We start from the raw sequence: 24,648 nt of genomic DNA, 5'->3' as shown, positions 1-24,648 counted from the left end.
GCAGCTGTGGCTGCCCTTGGATCCCTGGAAGTGCCCAAAACCAGGCTGGATGGAGCTTGGAGCAACCTGGGCTAGTAAAAGGTGTCCCTGCCCATGAGACAAACTTTAAGGTCGTCCTTTCCAAGCCAGACCATTCCATGATTCTCTGATCTGACCCCACATCCTTGCATCACCACCTGGGAGTTTGCTCTCCGGGTATCCCTGCCCTCTTCCTGACATGGAAATCCCTGGATTGTGAGATTGGATCGAGCATGGAGCATCCCATGGAGCAACCAACCCCCCTCTTTCCTTTCCCATGAACTCCAGCAAAGGGTTAAGCTGCTTAAACCCAGGTGTCCCTGGCAATCTGGTTTGGGAATGTTTACCAAAGAGGAGCTTAAAAAAACCCCGCTGTTTTGAGGGAATTCTTTGCAATGTGCTGATTCTGTTTGTTTCTGCTCAAAGAGAGGAAAGAAAGGAAGGTTTTTGGCTCCTGTCAGCATTTTCAGCATAGCTGAGGGTGTCCTGTAATCCAGCAGCAGATCACTGATGGATTAATCAGGAAGGTGTGCTAGAAAATTAAACCAAGGGGGTTTAATTTTGGATTAACTGGACCAGTTCTTGGATTAACTGGACCAGTTCTTGGAATCCAGAGAGGTTTCATTCATCATTCCTTGGTGTCCAGGTGGCAAGCTGGGAACAAAACCCCTTGTTTTCCGCCATAAATGGACCTCCTGACTGAGGATACCTGGAGATGGATCAGTCTTGGTGGAGTGCTTGGGCTGGGAGAGCAGCATGGAGCTGTCTGTGCCGACCTGCTGGGAGCCGCCTCATCTCTCCTGGTGCTCTGCAGCTCATCCCTGGAGCTTTGTGCTGTCCCCTCTGCCCCAGCTGTGGTGGCAGCCTGTCCAGCCAGCAGCACGGGTGACTTTGCTGTGCCTGCCCTTCCCTGGTCACGCTGGTGGGGCTGGTTTTCCAGCCAGGAGCAAGGAGGACACGTGGCACTGCAGCAGCTCCTCTGCCAGGCAAGGGCAGAGCCACTGCAGGGTGATGGGGACAGGGCTCTGAAGTGTCCAAAGCTCTGTCATCATCTCCTCCTGGGGGAAGCTCAGCAGTTCAGGGACTTTTGGTTTTGACAGCTCTTGATGGCCAAATTAGCATCCAAATTATCCTAGGAGGGCAAAGCTGCCGGGAATGACTGCGGCAATATCGAGCTGCTCCAGGATTTTCTCAATTAGTACCTTTTGCCTTCAAACTCCCATGGATCTGGTTGGTTTGAGATGGGGAGGAGAGGCTGAGTGGCCCCCTTGGGTGGCCATGAGATGGTTCTTGCAGCACCCTCAGAGGTGGGAAGCTGTTTCCCCTCTTTTTGACTTCCATGGTTTCCCTTACTCTGCTCTTTGTGGGTGTTGGCCTGAGATCTCCTGGGTGACCATGGTGTCTGTGTGCATTGTCCTGGTGATTCTGGCAGGATCTTTTCTTTAGAAGTGTCTTTTTGTGTTGCTCTGGGAATCTGGGTTTCACTTCTCCTCCACCACTGATTGCCTGTGTGAGCTTGGGCTGTTGCCTGATCCAGCTCAAATCTGAGTTTCCCTGCTTTGAGAGACATTTGGACCATTCTTTTGGCCCTAAGCATCCTTCAAAGCCTTGCTTTGGCTGTGGCCAGACTCTTGGGCTTCTGAAGGACTTTGGAGGGGCTGTGAGGGCTTGGAGGAGGACAGTTTTCTCCTGGACTCCTGTTCCATCCAAGGCTTTTAAAGCTTGAGTTTATGGCTTTTGTGTTTAACTCCTCTGGGAGCACAGCACTGGATGTGACTTTGGTTTTTTATGGTTTTGTTGGTGCCCATGGGACTTGTCTGGATTAAACTCCTTGCCCTGCCAGAGGAGCATCCATCCAGATAAAAAGCCAGAGCACCTTTAGGAGTGCCCTGCCTGAATTAGGAATTGTTTTTTTCTCTTGCAAGAACATTGAGCACACAGCAGGGGCAGACTGAACTCTGCCTCTTCTGACACGAGGGCTGGTGGACATCAGATGGGATTCTGCTCCTGATGGAGATGAGTTTCCCTTCCCTGGCCAAGAGGTCCAGGTGAGGCTGCAGAACAGTCCCCACTGAGGCCTCCCTTGATCTCACAGCCTCACCAAGAGATGTGTGGGCAGCCAGCACCTCTGGGATTTTACCTGGCTCTGTGGAATGCAGGGATCTCCTCTTGGGAGCGCCGCGCTCTCCGTGCCGGCATTCCACCAGCGTCCCTTGCACCAAGGACCATCCCACTGGTGACATCCCTCTGCCTTGGTTGTTTTTGGGAATCCCAGGCTGGTCTTGCAGCCTGTGGTAGTGTTGAAACCATGGAAGCAGGTCCAGCTTTCTTTGCTTCCCTGTGTTATCAGGACAGGCGTGCGTGTCGTGGTTTTGTCGCTGTGGAGCGGGAGGACCTGGGCTGCTGTCCTAGGAAAAGCTTTTTTGTGTCCCTGTGAACCTCACAGGTGTTCCTGCCTTGTGCAGCACCTTCCTTTAGAGGTTCTTTAAACCTCTGCCATGCCAGCACCGTTTCCAGGGATTTGGGGTGGGCTTTGAGGTTGCTGTGGATGCCCGAGGGTGGTTTCTGCATCTCCAGGACCCTCCTGTGCCATGGCATCAGTGCTGGGCAGCACAGGAGGTCCTGCAGGGAAAACTTCCTTTTCCCACCCTCAAGACTGATTTATATCTGAGTCTGATGCAGCTGGGGATGGATCTCCAGGGGGATATTCCTCGTGCTCCAGAGTGGCTGCTAGGAAAGGAAGCTCTCCCATTGCCTGTGAAGGATGACATCCCTGGCAGGGAAGCTGTGATGGACACCAGGCACCAGCAGCACACACTCAGCCCAAACTGCCTTCATTCCCCTCCCTTCTCCATCCAACTTGGCGTGCCCTTGCCTGGCAGCAGGAGCTGAGCCAAGCTGGAGCTCCAGGGCAGGATTTTTCCACGGGGAGCGGAGGGCACAGCATGGCACGGGGTTGGGTGCAGCCATTCCCACATCACACGCTGGGAACGGGCTCCAAAGCACAGCCCTGGGACGTGAGGAGGGCTGGGAGGCCCTGATGCTTCCACAAGTCCCTTCTTGTTTGCTGGGGAAGGGACTAAAGGAGCCCTTTGGTGTTGTGTTCCTGGCAGCTCCTCGCGCTGGGACGGACGTGTGGGTTCACACCAGGCTGTTCTTCCTGGTACAAAGAGCTGGTGTTTGGTGTTGTCTTTAGGGGTGGTTTTATCTCTGCTTGGCCTGGGTGGGTTTTTTTTTTTTCCCTTTTCTTTGGAAGATGAAAGCGTTGGCTTGGCAAACACAAGCGGTGAGGGAGGAGGAGGAGATAAGAGAGAGGCAGCGGGGTCAGGAATCACCGGGCATGGCTGGAATCACGCTGGGAAAATGCTTGGGCCAACCCTCTGAGGGGAAAATCCCAACAGCAGCCAGCTCTTCCCCAGCCATCTCCACCAGCAAGTCTCATGGAAAAGACCTGGATCACCAGGAGATGAGTCTCAATGTTATCATCAGTCTGTAACTTGCCACCAGCTGCTTCCAAAGCCATCCCAGCCTTGCAGGAGGCTGCAGAGGAGCTGGGAGGGACTGTGCTGATGTTTGAATTGGATTCACCTTGCCAGTTTCAAGGGCATTGTGCTTTTTCTACCTGCCTGAAGATCTCTGTCAGTACAAGCATGGGAAAAGGAGGGAATTCCTTTTCCATGGGATCCTTTTCCACTGGGGGGAAATGTGGGGAGAGAGTTGTGTTGTGTCATAGCCATGGGGGAGATCTTGAAGGTGAAGAACTCACAGGGCAAAACCAAGTTCCTAAATCAGATTGTTGGCTAAAATTTGGAAGTTTTGGTCACTCTGGGGCTTTTGACAGCTGTTTTTGTAGGGCCATTGCACCTTGCAGTGGGTTGGTGTCATCCTGGGTGTGGAGGGGTCTTTTCTGCATCTGTCCCCATGGATTTGAGTTACTGGGGAATTTTGAAGGGCTGGGGTGTCCCCAGGATGTGGAGGGGTCTTTTCTGTATCTGCCCCCATGGATTGGAGTTACTGGGGGTTTTGTGATTGATAAAAGCAGCATTTGCAGTAAATTCAAATTGTGTGGGACAAGCGTTGTGGGGAGCGCTGTGGCTCTGGGACATGAATTCCTCCCTGGGAAAAGTTGAAATTTGCTCATATCCAAGCAAAGCCGACTGTTTTTAAAAGAAACCTCCAAAAACACTTCTGTGTTTGTGGGAGAGCCAGAGGAACTCGACTTTGGAGGAAGAAAAAGCAAATTAAAAGCCATAAAGCAGCAAGTGCCTGGAGTTGATCTTGGCTTTGCTGCGGGGAGAGGATGATGAGGGATTGATTAGAACCTCCATTTTTTATTTTTTTTCCCTCAATTTTCAATTTGTGGCCAAGAGTAGGGTGGGAGATTTCTCTGGAGCTTGCACCACAGTCTTGAGAGGCTTTCAGTGGATTTTCCAGGGAGAACAGGGTGGTAGTTATGGCAGAGTTGACCAGTCCTGTGTCACAGTGGCTTCTGTTCCTTGTGCTTCCACAGACATGGATTTGCCCTGGTGGGATGGACCAGGGGATCCATCCCACCAGGGGTGTAGGTTTGGGAATGTGGGATGGGCAAGGACGTGCACAGGGATGTGCAGGAATGTCCCTTTGCTGCTGGCAGCTCCTCGGCTGCCCCTGCAAGGACCTGGCTCCCTCTCCAGCCCTGCTGGTGCTTGGTACCACCCAGCCCTGCCTCTTATCAGCCCAAATTCCTGGCGCCGGGGGTTTCCCCTCACTGAGGGCTCCTCTCCCACCTGCACCACATCAGTTCTTGTTGGAGAGAACCTTCCCTTGGCCAGCAGCAGATTCTGCTTCCCTCCCTCCCACCCTCAGGCTGTGCGCTTTTGGGTGTTCCCGTGGTTTTATGATTGCATTTCTTTGCTCCAAGACGTGGGGTTGGGCTTTTTCCCAGGATTTTTCCCTGTCTAGCGTGGCTGGGTGCCCGTGGTGTGTGTTTGGTAGCTCAGTGTCCAGCCAGAGGTGTGTCCATCCCATAATCCCATCAGGAATGATGGCTGGAGCTGGGCAGGACAGGGCTCTGCTGTGCCAGGGGGTCTTGGGGGCCTGCAGAGTTGGATTTCTGGGATAAATTCTACCAGACAAATTTTCAGAAGTTGTTTTTAACCTTCTGCACACCAGGAAGTGTTGCAGCTGCGTGTTCAAGTGCTGCAGGAAAAGTTTGGTTTCGTTTTCAGTGAAGTGTTAGTAAATGTGGCATTTTTAGCAAGATGTGACACTGTCACCAGCCCCAGACCTGCTGCTGCTCCATGCCTGGAGGGACCTGAGGGAGCAGCTCCGTGTTGGAGATGTTCAGGTTGGATTTTAGGAAAAGGTTCTTCCCCCAGAGGGTGCTGGGCACTGCCCAGGGAAGGTTCAATGCAGGGGCAGCACCATCCATGCCAGGAAGCTGTGAGGATGCACCCATGGAAATCTGCTCACCAGGGCTTCCCTAAAGCCTTCCCCAGCTCCCAGCAAAGCCAGCTTAGGATTTGGGAAAGAAAAATATCCCCTCCGTGGGGCCCTGATTTGTTGGGATGGATTTGTTGGCATGGGGGGAGCAGGCAGCAGGTCCCCCTGGCTCGTAGGGCTGGATTTTCACCCTGCAGCATTCCCTGTCCCTCACAGGAGGGAAAAAAGCAGCGTGAAAAGCAGGTGTGGGTGCCTTTGAGGAGCTGCTGGCGCTGTCAGGGTGTGCTCTGGTCGCCCACTGGTTTCCTTCCCCCCCACCATTCATTTCGGATGCTGTCTGTGGCTTCGGGTATAAACAGATGGGGCTGGGTTTCCCCCTGCTCTATATTTAACCCCAGGCTAAATTTAAAGCGCTTCCAGAGGAGTTTGCAGACCATTGTCTCGGCGATTTCTAAACAATTCTTGCCCCTTCCACCCTTTGTTCCCCCCTCCCCCCCCCCACACTTATCCCTATTTTCCTCACACAGCCCGGATTTGAGGCTTTGCTGGTGATCTCTGCATTCAGAAACCTTTTGGGTCCATCCCCAGCCCCAAAATATCGCAAATCCAGCGGTAGGGAGGGCCTGGCCCCCATCCTTCAGTGTGTGTGAGCATCCCTGCATCCAGGAGGGACAGACAGACCCGGGATGCTGCTGTCAGGACAGGAAATGCCTTTCCATTATCCCTCGTTTGTGTGTAGATTCCCACTGCCTTTGGAGGCCTCAGGGTTCCACGCAGAGGGGATTTTTCCAGCTGTTCCTCCACCCAGCCACATCTGGCAGAGGCCTTTAGCAGGAAGTTTCCCATCTCCTTATATAAATAGAGGTGGGGGGGAGCATCCCTGCAAATTCCAGGCTTGTAGATATGTCAGTGAGAGCTGTCAGGGCTGTAGCTGCCATAATTACTATAAAATTCATTTGATGCAGGTGTTTCAAAACACATTCGTGGCTTACACTTGGGTTTTTTTCCTACTTTGTGCAGTGCTGCCCAAGCAGGGGGGAATTTTTGGATGCTGCAGCGGTTTTATTTATTTTATTTTATTTTATTTTATTTTATTATTTTATTTTTTAAATTTAATTTTATTTTTTTTAATTTGTTTTATTTAATTTTATTTTTATTTTATTTTTTAACAAGAATTGCCAAAATCAGTGAGGTGTGGGGTCTCTGGAGGGAGGCACGGTGTGTTTGGGCTCTTTCCACATTACCTAGAAAAGCAGCAATCCCAAATGGCATCAATGGGTGGAACTGGGTGGATGGTGAATGGTGCCAGCCAAGTGGAGCATCCTTCCTCCCTTCCTTGCTTCCTAATGGAGATTATTCCTCCTTATTCCTGCTTATTCTTGATCTATTCCTGCTTATTCCTGTGTCCTGCCCCTGGCAGCAGCTCCAGGTCCCCTCTCTTACCTGTCCCAGCTCTGATAAGCTCAGCCTTGACTCCAAGCCTGGTTTTCCCTGTGTTTATTCCCAGCAGGACCCGACAGGAGGGGAGGCTCTCCTCGAAGGGGAAAATGTTTGCACACAAGTTCTCCCTTCCCTTTTCTGGCTCTGTGCATCGCTCCCAGCCAGCCACATTCCTGGCATACCAGCCCTGGGGATGGCTTGGGAAGCGTTTCAAGCAGGCTGGAGTATCTCCTGTTCAGGCTCTCCCCCTGCAAAATTTCCTCTTGCTGCATTCCAGAAAAGGGCACCGAATCCTTCAGGAATTGCTGCTCCCCCTCACAGTGCCTGAGGAGACATCAGCTGTGTATTCCCACCCCAGGAATTTGGGTCTGGCTGTTGTTTTCTGTTGGATTTCATTTTCAAGCAGAGGGAGGAAAAGAGAAAAAAAAAATTGCATGGGAGGGGGAGAAAGGAAGAGCAGCATTAGGAGTGGATGAAAATCCCTTTGTAAAACAAGGGATTTGGATATAACTTCTAATTAAAACTTTTATGGTTAGGACCTGCTGGTGTTTTGCAGCCAGGCTGTAGTTTTGTGGCAGCTCTGAGGGAGCAGGAGGCAGGGGCTGAATCCAGAATTTCCAGGATGGTCCCAGCTATGCCAGACAGCGTTCCTGCTCCCTGGTGCAAACCTGGAGTAGCAACTCATGGCTCAGGCTGTGCTCCAGCCGTGCCTTCAGCCTCTCCTGCTCGTCCTGGCCCATCTGGCCCCTGTCCCAGCTGCAGAGGACACAGGTGACGTCAGGGGAGCTCTTGCCCATGCTTGCATCAGCCACCACGTTGGTGGTCGGAGTGTCCTGTGGGAACGGGCTCCTTTTCCTCTCAGCTCCACTGGGCTCATCCAGCTACTCTTCCACAGGGGCTCTGCAAGTGTTTCTGGGGAAAAAAAAGAGAGAAAAATTGATTTTTCCTTATTTTTTCTTTTATTTTTGTCGTACTCAGTGCAGCAAGGGATGTTGCTGTGCCTGGTTGGCTGGGTGAGGGGAGAGCAAGTGGGAAGAGCCGGTCCCCATCCTAGGAGATGCTGCAGTGGGAGAGAAGGATGTGAACAGAAAAAAAGCCCAGTCCTGTGGGTCTTTCTGCTCCCACAGCAGCCTGGTGCTTGGTGCTTTTATAATTGTGGTACAGCAACCTGAAAATGCTTGGGAAATAGGGAGAAGGACCAATTTACAGTCCTGGAAGCAGAATATTCCCAAAAATCTCCTAAAGGTCAGAGGGCTGCTTCGGTGGGGTTGTGTCCCTCATGGTGCAGGCCCAGGCTGTCCAGGGGTCCCTGGAGCATCCAGGTTGTGTTCCAGGATGGGGTAAGGAGAGCAGGACAGGCTCTCCTCCGTTGGGATCAGCGCCTGGGTGCCATGGGGTACCTTTCTAACAGCCTGGCCTCTGTCTGTGTCCCCAGGCTGGTTCCCCGAGGTGACAGCGGGCTCCCCGTCGGCGGCAGAGGGGCCATGGCCATGTAGGGCCCGCCGGGAGCGGCGATGGCAGCGCAGAGGATCCGGGCGGCCAACTCGGGAGGGCTCCCGCGCTGCCGCTCCGAGGGCGCCCTCATCGACCTGGGCGAGGCCTTCGCGGCCGAGAGCGCCCTCTGCGACGTCAAAGGTGCCTGGGAATCGTCCCCTTCCTCACTCCAACCCATCCTCATCCTCTGGGAGGGCTGGAAGAGTGTCTGGGCATGCCCCCCTCCTCATTCCAGGCCATCCCCACCACCTAGAAGGGCTCAAAAGGTGCCTGGACATCGCTCCCTCATCACTCCAGGCCATCCCCACCTCCTGTGAGGGCTGGAAGAGTGTCTGGGCATCCCCTCCTTCTCATTCCAGGCCCATCCTCACCCATGGGAGGGTTCCAAAGGTGTCTGGGCATCACCCCATCCTCATCCAGGCCCATCTCCACCCCTGGGAGGGCTCAGAAGGTGCCTGGGCATCACCTCCTTCCTCAGCCAGGCCGTCCCCATCCTCACTCCAGGGCTCAAAAGCTCCCTGGGCATCTCCCCTCCTCATGCCAGGCCCATCCTCATCCTCTGGGAGGGCTCCAAAGGTGCCTGGGAATCATCCCCTTCCTCATCCAGGGCAATCCGAAACCCCTGGGAGGGCTCAAAAGGTGCCTGGGAATCATCCCCTTCCTCATCCAGGGCAATCCGAAACCCCTGGGAGGGCTCAAAAGGTGCCTGGGCATCCTCCCCTCCTCATCCAGGCCATCCCCACCCTTAGAAGGGCTCCAAAGGTGGCTGGGCACCCCCCACTTCCTCATTCCAGGCCATCCCCACCACCTAGAATGGCTCAAAAAGTGCCTGGGCATCCCCTCCTTGTCATTCCAGGCCCATCCTCACCTCCTGAGAGGGCTCCAAAGGTGTCTGGGCATCCCCCCTTTCCTCATTCCAGGCCCATCCCTTGGGAGGGCTCTGAAGGTGCCTGGGCATCACTCTCTCCTCATTTCAGGCCCATCCTCACCCCTGGAAGAGTTCAAAAAGTGTCTGGTCATCCCCCCTCCTCATCTAGGCCCATCCCCTATGAGGGCTGGAAGGGTGCCTGGGCATCCCCCACTCCTCACTCCAGGCCCATCTCCATCCCTGGGAAGGCTCCAAAGGTGCCTGGGCATCCCCCCTCCTCATTCCAGGCCATCCCCACCCCTAGAAGGGCTCAGAAGGTGCCTGGGAATCATCCCCTTCCTCACTCCAGGCCCATCCCCTGGGAGGGCTCCAAAGGTGCCTGGACATCACTCCCTCCTCACTCCAGGCCATCCCCATCCCCTAGAAGGGCTCCAAAGGTGCCTGGGCATCACCCCCTCCTCATTCCAGGTCATCTTCACCACCTAGAAGGTTTCAGAAGGTGCCTGTGCCTCACTCTCTCCTCATTCCAGGCCCATCTCCATCCCTGGGAGGGCTGGAAAAGTGCCTGGGCATCCCCCCCTCCTCACTCCAGCCCATTCCCATCCTCTGGGAGGGCTCCAAAGGTGCCTGGGCATCCCCCTTCCTCATTCCAGGCCATCTCCCATCCCTTTGGAGGGCTGGAAAGGTGCCTGGGCATCCCCTCCTCCTCATCCAGCCCCATCCCCATCTCATGTGAGGGCTGAAAAGATGCCTGGGCATCCCCCCCCCTCACCCCTCATTCCAGACCATCCCCACCCTCTTGCAGGGCTCAAAAAATGTGTGGGCATGCCCCCCCCTTCTCATTCCAGGCCCATCCCCACCCCTGGGAAGCCTTGGTGACACCAACAAGGTGGTGACAAAAGTGATTCCCTCTCCCCAGCGCTGGGAGCCTGCAGCTTGCTCCTCCAATAATCCTTTTTTGGGTTTTTTTTTCAGCTTTTATTGCTTTTTTTTTTTTCCCTGCTGTGTTTTCCTTTTATGCTGCGGTCAGGTGGGAGGGGAATTGCTGCTCCCCTGGCAGGAGAGTGTCCCAAGGAAAAGCTCCAGGTGGAAGCTGGAGAGCTGCTGAGGGCCTTGAGAGTAAACACGCACAAAGGAGATTGTTTTTGCAGGTGTAGCACCTGAACATCAAACACTTGCTGCAAATTAGATGGGTTTTAATGCAAAACCAGGAATTGCTCCTCTTATCCAAGGGGTTTCAGCACATCCCTGTTAACCCCTGCATGCCCAGCTGGAGGGACAAGGGAATAGTCACTTTCCTGTCTGATCTAGCACCAAAAATGCTCCATCCTGCAGCATGACTGAGTTAACAGCAGCTTCCAACCTAGCAGGCTGCCAAAAGAATTCCAGTTTGGAGTTTCTGTGCAGTTTCCCACTGGATGAATGCCCCCACACCTTTGCCTGCTGGCAGAGGATGTGTACAAAACTCTTCTCCTTGGAATACTCAGCCCCCCAGGCTATATTTAAAGGCCTCTCTTTGCTCAGCTGTGTCTTCCCTTTTTATTGTGGGAAGTGAGAAGTGCTGCCAGCCTGTGAGTGGAGGCTGCAGGGATGTGCATTCTGAGCTCCCATCCCTTTGTCTCTGGGATTTTAAGGGCTTCCTGTGTTTTCTAAACTCCCTTTTCCTCCCACAGAGCTCTGTTGAAGCAGGTGCTGTCCCAGTTCCCTTGCAGCTCCCTGTTGGTGAAAATCCAGCTTTCCTTGTTTTCCTCAGACTCTCTGGGGAGGCAGCACACATTTAACCATTGATGTGGCATCATCTGCAGCTTGTTTTTAGTGCTTTTTACAGAAACACGTCCTGAAAATGAGACCAAAGCCAATAAATAGGGTGGCAGTGTAGGCTCAGCCCAGCCTGGATGTAAATTGGGATTCTCTAGCAGAAAACTCTTCCACTGGCACTTCTGAATGGGGTTTGGAGATGCTGCCAGAACCAGAACAGCAGTGTGGGAGGGAGGTGTGAGATTCCGTGAGGGTTCAACCTGGGTAACCTTCAGAACCACAGATTGGTTTGATTTGGGAGGGACCTGAAAGCAGAAGACATGTTCCCCTAGCCCAGGTTACTCCAAGCCCCATCAACCTGGCCTGGAACACTTCCAGGGATTCAAGGGCAGCCACAGCTGCTCTGGGCATGTTTCAGATGTGCAGGAGAGGGGTTACAGCAGAGCAAGAGGGTTCTTAGCCTGTAGGGAGAGTTATCTTGGGTTTGGATGAACCCTTTGGGGAAGAGAGGTGTGAATGTACCAGAAGTAGTGGAGTTTTCTTGAAAAAATTGTGGAGAAAAATACCTGCAGGCTTGAGAGGTTGCCCAGGGAATCAGTGGACCTGCAAGTGTTCAGAAAACACATAGATGTGGCACTTGGGGACATGGCTTAGTGGTGAACCTGGCAGTGCTGGGTTAATGGTTGGATTTGATGGTCTTGGAGGCCTTTTCCAACTTTAATGATTCAGTGATCCCAAAACCACCTTCATCACTTAGAACAGTGTGGAATGGTGACCTGGAATAAAGGCTTCCAGGTCAGTGGTGGCTCTGCTGAGCATCTCTCACAGTGCTGTCTCCTCCTTGCCTCCTCAGTGCCTTCTCCCAGTGCCTTGCTGGTGGACAACCCCACGTCCTTCGGGAACGCCAAGGAAGTGGTGGCGATCAAGGACTACTGCCCCACCAACTTCACCACGCTCAAGTTCTCCAAGGGGGACCACCTGTACGTGCTGGACACGTCGGGAGGGGAGTGGTGGTACGCCCACAACACCACGGAGATGGGCTACATCCCCTCCTCCTACGTGCAGCCCGTCGGCCACCGCAACTCCTCGCTCACCGACAGCGGCGTCATCGACAGCCTGCTGGAGAGCCCCGACGAGGGCGTCAAGGAGCTGGACCTGCTCGGGGAGTGGACTGAAGGGAAGAGAAACTCTGCCAAATCCTACCACAACAACCCCTTCCTGAACGGAGTGCACACCAACCCGTTCCTGAACGGGAGTGCGCAAGCGGCGCCCAGCTCGGACAAAGAGTCCGACTCCAGCGTGGCCGTGGATTTGTTGCTCTTTGATACAGCGACTCCCATGGCGGCTCTCCCCACTTCAGCTGCCAACAGCAGCCTGGGGAATCTTTTTGATGAGTTTCCCTCCACCAACAGGCTGGATGTGGAGCAGCCCGTGAGGAGGGACAACCCCTTCTTCCGAAGCAAACGCTCCTACAGCTTGTCTGAGCTGTCTGTCCTCCAGGCCAAGTCGGACGCGCCAGCATCGTCGGGTTTCTTCAGCGGTTTGAAGTCCCCCACCCCTGAGCAGTTCCAGAGCAGGGAGGATTTTAGGACAGCGTGGCTGAACCACAGGAAGCTGGCTCGGTCTTGCCACGACTTGGATTTGCTTGGCCAGAATCCCGGCTGGGGTCAAACGCAGCCGGTGGAGACCAACATCGTGTGCAAGCTGGACAGCTCCGGCGGGGCCGTGCAGCTGCCCGACACCAACATCAGCATCCACGTGCCCGAGGGCCACGTGTGCCCCGGCGAGACGCAGCAGATCTCCATGAAGGCCATGCTGGACCCGCCGCTGGAGCTCAACAGTGACAAGTGCAGCACCATCAGCCCCGTGTTGCAGATCAAGCTCAGCAACATGGAGGTGAAGACCTTCATCATCCTGGAGATGAAGGTGTCGGCGGAGATCAAGAGTGACGCGGTGAGCAAGAGCTTGGTGGGGCTGCAGTGCCTGCGCAGCGACATGAAGGAGGGGCCCTACACGCCATTGCAGCTGAGCTACTCCTACGGGGACACCATCCAGGTGCAGCTGGAGAACCTGGAGCCCTGCATGTACATCGCGGCCGTGGCGCAGGGCCAGAACATCCTCTACCCTTACACCGTGTGGGATTACATCAGCAAGAGGATCACGGTGGGCGTCTACGGCCCCAAGCACATCCACCCTTCCTTCAAGACCGTGGTGGCCATGTTCGGCCACGAGTGCGCCCCCAAGACCCTGCTGGTCAACGAGGTCACCAGGCAGTGCCACAGCCCAGCTCCCGTCGCCCTGCAGCTCTGGGGCAAGCACCAATTCTCCCTGTCCCGGCCCCAGGACCTCAAGCTCTGCATGTTCTCCAACATGACCAACTACGAGGTGAAGGCCAGCGAGCAGGCCAAGATCGTGCGAGGCTTCCAGATGAAGCTGGGCAAGGTCAGCCGCCTCATCTTCCCCATCTCCTCCCACGACCCCAACGAGCTGTCGGACTTCACGCTGAGGATACAGGTCAAGGATGACCAGGATGCCATCCTCACCCAGTTCTGCGTCCAGACGCCGCAGCCGCCGCCAAAGAGCGCCATCAAACCCACGGGGCAGAGGCGGTTCCTGAAGAAGAACGAGGTGGGGAAGATCATCCTCTCCCCGCTGGCTGCCACCGCCAAGTATCCGGTTTTTCAGGACCGGCCGGTGTTGAGCCTCAAGTACGGGAAGCTGCTGAAGACGGTGGTGAGGCAGAGCAAGAACCACTACTTGCTGGAGTACAAGAAGGGAGACGTCATCGCCCTCCTCAGCGAGGAGAAGATCAGGTTGAAAGGGCAGCTGTGGACCAAGGAGTGGTACATCGGCTACTACCAGGGCAAGGTCGGCCTCGTGCACACCAAAAACGTGCTGGTGGTGGGCAAGGTCAAACCCAGCTACTTCTCCGGGCCGGACCTCACCACCAGCCTGCTGCTGGAGCAGATCCTGAGGCCCTGCAAGTTCCTGACCTACATCTACGCCTCGGTGAGGACTCTGCTGATGGAGAACCTCAGCAGCTGGCGCTCCTTCGCCGACGCCCTGGGCTACCTGAACCTGCCGCTCTCCTTCTTCTGCCGGGCGGAGCTGGACAGCGAGCCGGAGAGGGTGGCCTCCGTGCTGGAGAAGCTGAAGGAGGACTGCAACAGCGTGGAGAACAAGGAGAGGAAGTCCTTCCAGAAGGAGCTGATGACGGTGAGTCTGAGGCCTGGCGAAGGGGGGCTTCGTTCCTGGCTTTGCAGAGGCATCAGGGGAGGTGGCACTTCCCTAATTCAGTCTTTGGGGCGTGAAATCCACCTTGAATGTCTTCTGAGGACTGCTGGGCACTGGCCAGGTGGGAGTCCAGCCCTGTGGTGGGTGGGATCTTGGTTTAGCAGGATCATGGCAATAATGAGGGATGTGCTAAGGTGCTTGGAATTCCAGAATCACACAATGGCCTGGGTTGAAAGAAACCTCAAAGCTCATCCAGTCCCACCCCTTGCCATGGGCAGGGACACCTTCCACTGTCCCAGGCTGCTCCAAGCCCTGTTCGACCTGGCCTGGAACACTTTGAGGGATGGGGAGCCTTGTTTTTGAGTGGCACCTGTGAGCTGGGATGTTTTATACGTTACAAACGGAAATGTGTGACTTGCTCCATGTCCTGAAAGGAATCTGGGAGAAGTGCTGCCTGCCAGTATTCCTAGGATGCCGTTAGCAAGTAAATCCCTCACAAAATATCATCTCCACCATCCTTTCTAGCACTTAATAGGAAGTGAGCCAAAGAAAATACAGGGCAAAGTGTCTGGGAGAGATTTGCAGCTCTCTCCGGTTCCGTGCTGTCCCACAGGAGCAGAGTAACTGAGTTATGGAGAAGAGCATGGTTTAAAATGTCAATTGGATTAAGGAATAGCGGCGGCCTTGCTTGGCAAAATGAAATTACGGCAAAAGGGGGCTGGGGCTGAGTGGAGGAGTTCAGTTCCCACATTCCTTTTAGGGAGAAGAGGGGAATTTAAGGATTGAGTAGAAGGTGTTACGGAGAGTATGGAATCCATTGTTACTCATGGAAATGTTGTCTGGAGAGTTCCCTGTGCCCGGGTACCACTCTGGGGCCTGTGGGGCGACATTTCAGCTCTGACTTTCAGCTTTCAGGTCGTGCCACCAACACTGCTCCTGTTGCAGGGTTCTCCTGGCCATCAGTGACCCTTTCCTCACCCAGGATTGGAAAACCCCCCCTGTTTCCCCCCCAAGGGAGGGTTTGCTCCTTTAATCATCAGGCTCAATGATTGTTGGGATGAAATCCGTGCTGCTCTTGCTGGATGCTCCCGGGACTGTTTGCTTTACCTGTTTGCAAACCCCATAGGTGTTGCTTTTATCTCTCCCCATTGTTTTCAGGGATCCCAGGCATCCTGTAGGTCATGGAGAATCCTCCCGAGGAGACAAAGGGAAAGATAAGGCTCAGGGAGCTGCTGACTCCAGGGGAGGGCTGGGAGGTGCAGGAAAACATCCTGCTCCCCTGTGGCTGTCAGGAGAGCAGAGTCCCAGGGCAGGTTTTATTCTCCTTGTTTGTCTAATCCTGCTCTCTGTGAGGCTGAGCCTGCGGATCAAGGATGAGCTCCCTTCTTGGTGGAACGTGATGCTGCCTCCAAAACCCCTGGCTGCCGTCAAATCCTCCTTAGCCTATGGAGAAATTAGATTGAGCCTGTTGAAAGAAGAAAATAATGATGTTTCAGGGGATGGCAGTGGAGCAGTAATGGATTTTATTGTGTTCAAATCTGATTTTATTTGTAACAAATGGACTGGCTTTCTGGCAAGGGGAGCCAGCTGCACTAAGCTCCAGCATGGCCATTTCAGCTAAAGAAAGTTGATTGTCTCCCCTCAGAAGGGCTGGGAAGGCAGAAGCAGAAGCAGGATTATCAGTGTTGAGTACACAAAGCGCCAGTGGCAGAGTCGTGCACCAGCAGCCAAGCAAGGAAAAGCCTGGTCATGATGACTGGTTAATCAGTAATCTGCCTTTAATTACTACTCCTCTAATCAGACACCAGCACTGGAGTGTGAAGGTAACTGGGGGGCATGTGGTTGCTCAGCAGAGAGGGAAAGCTCTCCCTGCCTCCTCTCTGCCCCTTGGAAGCAGGCAGCACATGGATGGCTTGGATAAAAAAGCTGGGCATGGATTCAAGAAGATTTCATTGCCCCTGGTGCCTGGCCCGTGGGGTGAGACCTGCCCTGAGACTCAGCTTTTCTCCCTCCCTGCTTGTCAAAGAGACTCTCATTTATCATCCCTCCAACAGACTCTGCTGTTGGGAAAAACACGGCTCTGCTGGGAACGGCCCCTGGCACGGCAGCAGGGAGCTGTGGGGAGGAAACTCTGAGCTTGTTCTTCTCCAGGCAGCTTGTAAAGGTCACACAGGAGATGAGCTTGGGATATTTTTTTTTTCCCCTCCCGTTGTTTTGTTTGCTCTGACTCGCGGTATCCAGGTATCCATGTGCTGCTGCCTGGCTCCTGCCAAGAGTTTCTGCTTGTCCCTGGTGTGTTCCTAAAGCTGTGGAGCTGTCCTAAAGTCCTGCAGGTCAGGGTGTCCAAAGCTTTGGGTTGGAAAGGACCTTAAAGCCCATTCCTTTCCACCCCCTGCCATGGGCAGGGACACCTCCCATTATCCCAGGCTGCTCCAAGCCCTGTTCACCCTGGCTTGGGACACTTCCAGGGATGTGAAGCCACATCTCTGAGCAACCAGGGGGGCCTCACCACCCTCAGCATGCTGAGATCCAGCTGGGCATCATTCCCCATGGGAGCCAGTGCAAGACTTTATGAGGTAAATGAAAAAAAAAATCAGTATTTAAGGCTGAGAGTGTGTATTTTAAACACGCAAGATGATTTTGGAGGTGGTGACAGCCAAAACAGTGAGTGAGAGAGATGTTTGGTGCCCAAAACAAGGGTTATTTTGGGGAACACTTGTACAGAGACAACTTTTTTGGGTCAAAACCTGACCTGTATCCTGGAGAGGATGGTGAGCCAGGAGCCTGAGCAGGAGCATCCTCTCACCCCGTGGCTCTCATGGTATCCTTGGGGACACAGGGCCTTTATCCCCCAGTTTGAGGAAGTCCCAGGGGGGAGCTGTTTTCCTCCACAATGCTGCTTTCCTTCATTAGGAAATGGGATTCTGCATTTCAAAGCTGGGATGTAAATTCAGCCTCCCCTGGATGCCTTTTAAGTTGAGGTGTTTCTGCTTTGAACTGGGATTTGAATATCAAACACCCTCTTTGCTCTTTGCTGGGCTGGCCCAGCCGGTTCCCAGCTGCTCCCAGGGGAATAAACAATAAACAATAAATATTTCCAAGGGCTCTGGCAAAGCACAGCCCAGGTCACACCTGGGTGATGAGGGATGGAGACACGGTGAGTGGACCCAGCTATCCTGGGAGGCTTGTCCAGGGCAAGGGAGGAGGATGGAAACAATTGTGGCATAATCCCACTGGAGGATTAAGTCTGCTGAGCTAATCCTGGTGTCTCGCCGTGTTTCCAGTAATATTCCCCCTCTGGCTGCCTTACATCCCATCCCCTGGTGTCCTGTCACCTGTGCCCATGGGGCTGGAGCTGCCAGGGCACGGCAGGTGGTGCTGTGGCCATCAGAAGGTTTCAGAGTTAGCCAGACCCACCCATTTCTCCCAGAGTTGTTGTTTTGAGTGATTTTGCAGCTCTTTGATGAGGTGCCCTCCCGGGTGTTTTCCCTGCTGCTGCTGCTTTGTTGTTCACCTGGAGCAGCAGAATCCATCTCCTGCAGCTCCATCCTTCTGAACCCAGCTGCAGGCACTGCCTCTGACCTCGGGCAGGAGATGGGAGCAGCTCCTTCATCCTGCTCCCCCAAAGGCCAGGCTGTGCAGGGGTTGGCATCCAGCTGCCTGGAAAGGCAGGGCTGGGGATGCTCAGCCTGCTCTTTCCTTAGGGCCCTGCAGAGAGGGAGCTGGATCCAGAGGGGAGCAGGATCCAGAGAGGGTGGAGGATCCAGAGGACAGCTGGATCCAGAGGGGGTGGAGGATCCAGAGTAGGATCTGGATCCAGAGAGGGAGCTGGATCCAGAGGGTGGAAGATCCAGAGGGGGAGCTGGATCCAGAGGGGAGCTGGATCGAGAGGGGAGCTGGATCCAGAGAGGGGAGCTGGATCCAGAGACGGTGGAGGATCCAGAGGGGAGCAGGATCCAGAGAGGGTGGAGGATCCAGAGGAGAGCTGGATCCAGAGGGGGTGGAGGATCCAGAGAAGGATCTGGATCCAGAGAGGGAGCTGGATCCAGAGGGTGGAAGATCCAGAGAGGGGAGCTGGATCCAGAGACGGTGGAGGATCCAGAGGGGAGCTGGATCCAGAGGGGCTGCAGGATCCAGAGAGGGAGCTGGGTCTAGAGAGGGAGCTGGGGGGAAGCTGGATCCAGAGAAGGTGGAGGATCCAGAGAGGGAGCTGGATCCAGAGAAGGTGGAGGATCCAGAGAGGGAGCAGGATCCAGAGGGGAGCTGGATCCAGAGAGGGTGGAGGATTCAGAGAGGGGAGCTGAATCCAGAGAGGGGAAGCTGGATCCAGAGAGGGGAGCTGGATCCCAGAGAGGGGGAGCTGGATCCAGAGAAGGGAGCTGAATCCAGAGAGGGGCTGCAGGATCCAGAGAGGGAGCTGGGTCTAGAGAGAGAGCTGGGGGGAAGCTGGATCCAGAGAGGGTGCAGGATCCAGAGAAGGTGCTGGATCCAGAGGGGAGCTGATCCCTGGGCCGTAGGAGAGGAGGTGGTTCAGTTCTGGTGCAGATGTGTGAGATCTAAATGCTCCTGAATGTCTTTTTGCCAAGCCAAATGTGCTCCTTTGGCTGGATTTTCCCTGCTCGTTGGACAAGGGGGTTTATGGCCTCCCTGGCTCCCACAGGAAGCCGGTGTCAGCACTTTGGAGGAGCAGGCACGTGCTGGGCTGCAGCTGTGATTAGAGCCCAGCTCAGCTCTGAGCTGGGAGCAGATAAGGGGGAAAATCAGCGTGCATTTGCTTTGCAAATCGCTGGAGTGGTTTCAGATGTTCCCATCTTCCCTCCCCCAACTGTCCCTGTGCAGTCTCCCGTTGGAGGATTTAACCCTTCTTTGCCCCTGAGCCAAACATGGATTTTCCCAGACCCCTGTGTTGGAAGGGGGTGTCAGGACCCAGAGGGACAGAAAGGTCACTTTGGGAATCACCTTATCCTTATGATTTCCACAAGAACCATCCGCGTGCTGCTGTGAAGGAGTAGGTGGGGCCTTTTTGCTTGATTTCCATTTTTAATAACATCAAAGCCCCCCCTGAGGTTCAGGGTGGGATTTGCCCAGGGTCTGGGGTTGCTGCTGCTGGGACTGTTGTGGTCCAGAATCTGTGGGAGCCCTGGGGAGTGGGATGATGATCCTGGCAGTCAGATCCCATCCTCTGAGAGTGAACACTGCCATTAAACCCTTCCTTTTCCAGGTCTGCGCTGGGGCTTCTCCGCTGCTGCAGCTTCATCCCACTCTGAGGGGATTTTAATAGAATTTGACACTTTAAGGCAGGAGTTAACCCCACTCTGTCCTTTTTTTGCATGACTAAATCATTCCTACCTAGAAAACCCAGACTGATGCATTTGCTCTTTCCACTACAAAACCCTTTGTGGAAAATCTCAGCTTTTAGGACAATAAGTGATGCAGGAAGACGAGGAGGAGAAGAGGAAGAGCATCCCAAACTGAGCAGTGGTCCTGTAGTGTCAGAGTCTTCACCTGGGCCTCAGTGCCCCCCAGGTCCCATCCCAGAATGTCCTGGCTGTGCCTTGCCCACAGCTCTGAAGGATCCTGCAACTCTGGGGTGGAGTCTGGATTAGTTCCCTTGATTAAAAGCATCTGTTGTCCTCAGCCCCTGGGATGATTTAAACTGCTTAAGGTGGGGCCGGGACATTTCGGGAGGGAGGGGCTGCCTGCAGAACCAGGCTGCAAACCCCATCCAGAGGGGTCCAGCACTTTGTTCAATTAATGGGATTATTCTCTTGCCAAGCCTGCTGGCCTCATTTCCCCAGCTGTCACTAACAAGGAGGCAGGAGGATTTTTGGGATACTCTGGGGGGAGCTAACCCGGCCTTTGCTTTTCCCCTGTCCTGCAGGCCCTGCTGAAGATGGACTGCCAAGGGCTGGTGGTGAGGCTGATCCAGGACTTTGTGCTGCTGACCACGGCCGTGGAGGTGGCCCAGCGCTGGCGGGAGCTGGCCGAGAAGCTGGCCAAGGTGTCCAAGCAGCAGATGGACGCCTACGAGGCCCCACACCGCGACAAGAGCGGCTCGGTGGACAGCGAGGTGAGGGCAGGCACGCCTGGATCTCTACAGATCCTGGAATTCTCTGGACTGGAAAAGGTCTTCAAAGTGTTGGAGTCCACCCTTTGAGCCAGCACTGGCAGACCCACCAGGTTAATGGTTGGGCCCAATGGTGTTAAAGGGCCTTAATGGTGTTAAAGGGCCTACTGTGACAAGAGCAGCATGGTAGACAGTGAGGTGAGGGCAGGCACATCTGGCTCTGCACAGATCCTGGAATTCTTTCAGCTGGAAAACACCTTCAAGGTGTTGGAGTCCAGCCTTTGAGCCAGCACTGCCAGGCCCACCAGGTTAATGGGGGAGCCTTAATGGTATTAAAGGGTCTACAAGGCCCCGCACTGCAACAAGAGTGTCTCGGTGGACAGCGAGGTGAGGGCCAGCCCACCTGGATCTGCACAGATCCTGGGATTCTCTGGGCTGGAAAGCATCTTCAAGATATTGGAGTCCAACCTTTGAGCCAGACCCACAGGTTAATGGTTGGGCCCAATGGTCTAAAAGGGCCTTAATGGTGTTAAAGGGCCTACGAGGGCGGTGGACAGTGAGGTGAGGACAGGCACACCCAGATCTGCACAGATCCTGGAATTCTTTTGGCTGGAGAAGACCTTCAAGGTGTTGGAGTCCAGCCTTTGAGCCAGCACTGCCAGACCCACCAGGTTCATGGTTGTCCCAGTGGTCTTAAAGGGCCTTAATGGTGTTAAAGGGCATTAATGGTGTTAAAGGGTCTACAAGGCCCCACACTGCAACAAGAGCAGCTCGGTGGACAGTGAGGTGAGGACAGGCACACCCAGATCTGCACAGATCCTGGAATTCTCTTGGCTGGAGAAGACCTCCAAGTTGTTGGAGTCCAGCCTTTGTGCCAAACCCACAGGTTAATGGTTGGGCCCAATGGTCTTAAAGGGCCTTAATGGTGTCAAAGGGCCTATGAGGCTGGTGAACAGCAAGATGAGGGCAGGCACACCCAACTCTGCACAAATCCTGGAATTGGCTGGAAAAGACCTGCAAGGTGTTGGAATCCAACCTTTGAGCCAGGGCCACCAGGTTAATGGTTGGGCCCAAAGGTCTTAAAGGGTCTACGAGGCCCCGCGCCATGACAAGAGCAGCTTGGTGGACAGCGAGGTGAGGGCAGGCACGCCTGGATCTCCACAGATCCTGGAATACTTTCAGCTGAAAAGCACCTTCAAGGTGTTGGAGACCAACCTTTGAGCCAGACCCACCAGGTTAATGGTTGGGCCTAATGGTCTTAAAGGCCTTAATGGTGTTAAAGGGCCTACAAGGCCAGTGGACAGTGAGGTGAGGGCAGGCACACCTGGCTCTGCAGAGATCCTGGAAATCACTTGGCTGGAAAACACCTTTAAGGTGTTGGAGTCCAGCCTTTGAGCCAGACCCACAGGTTAATGGCTGGGCTCAGTGGTCTTAAAGGGCCTACAAGGCCCCGCACTGCAACAAGAGCAGCATGGTAGACACTGAGGTGAGGGCAGGTACCCCTGGCTCTGCACAGACCCTGGAGTTCTTTCAACTGAAAAAGACCTTCAAGGTGTTGGAGTCCAGCCTCTGAGGCACCACTGACAGGCCCACCAGGTTAATGGTTGGGCCCAAAGGCCTTAAAGGCCTTTCCAACCCAAGGGATTCCATGTCTCTCTGGAGGTTCCTCCAGAGCACACTCCCCTCAGAGGAGCGCAGGGCTCTGACGGTGTTGGGGGGCTGTTTTCCCGGGAATGTGCGCGTTTTGGGATGCTGGCTGAGCTCTGATCCCCTCCCACCTGTGTGCCCCCCTCTCCCCAGGCCATGTGGAAGCCGGCGTACGACTTCCTGCTGACCTGGAGCAGCCAGATGGGGGACAGCTACAGGGACGTCATCCAGGAGCTGCACACGGGGCTGGACAAGATGAAGAACCCCATCACCAAGCGCTGGAAGCACCTCACGGGCACCCTGATCCTCGTCAACTCCTTGGACATGCTGAGGGCTGCTGCCTTCAGCCCCCAGGACCACGAGGATTTTGCCATCTAGCCCGTGGTTGTCCTCTTCTCCTTGGCTGGGAATTTTTTTCCCTCTGTTTTTTTTCCCCCCCTGCTCTCCCTTTGACTTTAGGAGAAGAAGTGGAGGTTGGGTTTGAAGAGGCCAAAGTTTGGCCTTCAAACCATTCCCTTGGGTTTGAAGAGGCCAAAGTTTGCAAGTTCTCCACCAGGACTGGAAATCAGCAGGACATATCCCACCCTGATGGGAGTTCATCTGGAAGGGGATGGCTTTTCATCCAGTTAAACTATTTCTTACTGAAAAAATAAAAAAAAAACTTTCAGGAGGGCGAAGGGGTGGGGAGGGATCCCAAAAGAGATCACGTTTTCTAGGCATTTACAAATAAAAGTTTAATTTTTGTAACGAGCAGTAGAAGTTGTGACCACTTTGGGGAGGAGTGGGGGAAGCTGTGGCTGGTTTCAGGTTGCAGAAACTGCTTTGAAATGATGGAGTTTGAGACCAATATGACTCCTGTAAATATATATTTTAAGAGGTAGCACGATAAATGCCCTTTCCCCCCACTACAGGCAGGTTTTGGGTTACCAGATGTGACTAAAGCACCACAGGAACTTGGGCTGTCCCTAAATTTGGGGTGTGCTCAGCCCTTGCACCAAAAACAACTTTTACTTATTTTATTTTATTTTATTTTATTTTATTTTATTTTATTTTATTTTATTTTATTTTATTTTATTTTATTTTATTTTATTTTATTCACAGGTTCTATGAGCATTTTGGTTGATTTTTGGGTTATTTCCATGTCTCTGCAGACGTGGATTTTCTTGTTTTTGGCCTGTTCCTGTTTTTTAACCAGGAGGATCTTCTTCCCACCTGGATGTGGTGCAGGACACCTCTGGAAGAAGCTGGAGGTTTGGGGCTCTCCAGAGACCTCAGGAGATGGATCAGGGGGATGGTGAGAGGGAATCCAAGTCCCCAGGTGCTCCTGCTCTGGGGAAGAGGCCAGAAAGGGGGAGGAAATTGTTGCCATGCAGACAATCCCTCTACAGGGAAAGGGGAGAAAAAAAGGAAAAAAAAAGGGACAAGAGAGAGACTCTTTCTCCTAATTTGAAATCTGAGCTCGCTGGGGATGTTCCAGGTGCTCTTTGCCATTGATTTCTAATTCTTCCAGGCTCCTCAAATCCAGTTTAACTTGTAAATAACCTTTGCTATAAACCTGGTGCCAAAACCCTCAATATTTGTGTCACCCAGTGCCCGTATTATTTTTCTCCTCCTCCTTTTAAACCTAAGTTTTTTGAGGGACTTCCTTGCCTCCCTTTCCTCCTTTCCTCCCTCTGCTCCCCAGCTTTCAGGTATTTCACCTGGGAGGGGAATATTTTTTTGCACAGAAAGATTATTTAAAGTGCAAAGGCTCCTTTTGGTGGAAAGCTGCAGCCAGAGGACGTGTAAAGGTTCCTAAAGGATGTTTTTTTTTTTTTTTTTTCTTTTCAGATGAATTTAAAAAGAAACAGTGGAAGAAAAAGAGTAGGAAAGGCATCATCTGGTGGAGGGAATGGTGCTTTTTCCCAAAATCCCATCCCCAGAAATGATCACTCTCTATGGATCCCACAACCTTAAATTTGTCCTTTAGGGGGCTTAAGGGTTTTCCTTTTAGGGGCTTTAGGGGGTTTCCTGTGCAGGTCCCCACAGCCCAGCCCCTTTCCCTGTCCCTGCTTTTCCATGCAGGAGCTAAAATCCCTGCTGCAGCGAGGGCCAGCTCCAGGTGCAGCCAGCAGGATGCCTTTCCCCTGGGCTTTTACCCAAATCTGGGTTTTTTACCCCAATCTGGGCTTTCCCCCCTGGCTCCGGAGCTCTGCAGGAGGCTGTGCTGGCAGAGGGGCAAGAGTTGAAGCCTCCCCTGATCCATGAATAATCCCTTTTTTTTTTTTTCTCCTCACCAGCCTGTGCCCTCCCCAGAGCCTTGGGAATGTGGCCAGCACGTTTTGGGGGATGTGGGATGAGGGTGAATTTATTTCTCCCCATTTTTGGTCAGAAATCCAGTCCTTCCTCCCATGCTGGGGCTGGGAATGTGTCCCCCTTCTGAACTGAACATCAAGGGCTTCTCCCAAAATTCTGTCTGGGCTTTGCATTGCCACCCCTGTGCAGTAACTGTTTTTACATTAATGGTCATTTTTTTAAAGAAAAAATGAGATTTTTTTGGGGGGGGAAACCCCATTCCAGTGGAAGCTGTTACTCTCCAGTGTGACCGTGTTCACAGGGGTTCTTGGATGAGGGAAGAGATGAGGATCTGACTCCATGTTTCAGAAGGCTTGAGTTATTATTTTATGATATATATTACATTAAAACTATACTAAAAGAATAG

At 53.6% G+C, this 24,648-nt stretch overlaps 1 protein-coding gene across 1 annotated transcript in view; it reads left to right on the top strand.

Moving 5' to 3' along the window:
- Positions 1-22,694, top strand: part of SH3BP4 (SH3 domain binding protein 4) — a 35,332-nt gene extending 12,638 nt beyond the window's left edge. Inside the window, exons 2-5 of the mRNA XM_074548862.1 lie at positions 8,315-8,514; positions 11,853-14,215; positions 20,115-20,303; positions 22,101-22,694. Coding sequence (XP_074404963.1) covers positions 8,394-8,514; positions 11,853-14,215; positions 20,115-20,303; positions 22,101-22,325 — 2,898 coding nt within the window. The 5' untranslated portion in view covers positions 8,315-8,393 and the 3' untranslated portion in view covers positions 22,326-22,694. The remainder of the gene's footprint in view (positions 1-8,314; positions 8,515-11,852; positions 14,216-20,114; positions 20,304-22,100) is intronic.
- The last annotated feature ends 1,954 nt before the right edge of the window (positions 22,695-24,648 follow it).

The sequence above is a fragment of the Zonotrichia albicollis genome, chromosome 10, assembly GCF_047830755.1.
Source record: "Zonotrichia albicollis isolate bZonAlb1 chromosome 10, bZonAlb1.hap1, whole genome shotgun sequence".
NCBI classification, from domain to species: domain Eukaryota; kingdom Metazoa; phylum Chordata; class Aves; order Passeriformes; family Passerellidae; genus Zonotrichia; species Zonotrichia albicollis.
The sequence above is the reverse complement of the archived record's forward strand: the minus strand, read 5'-3'. Positions and strand labels throughout refer to the sequence as shown.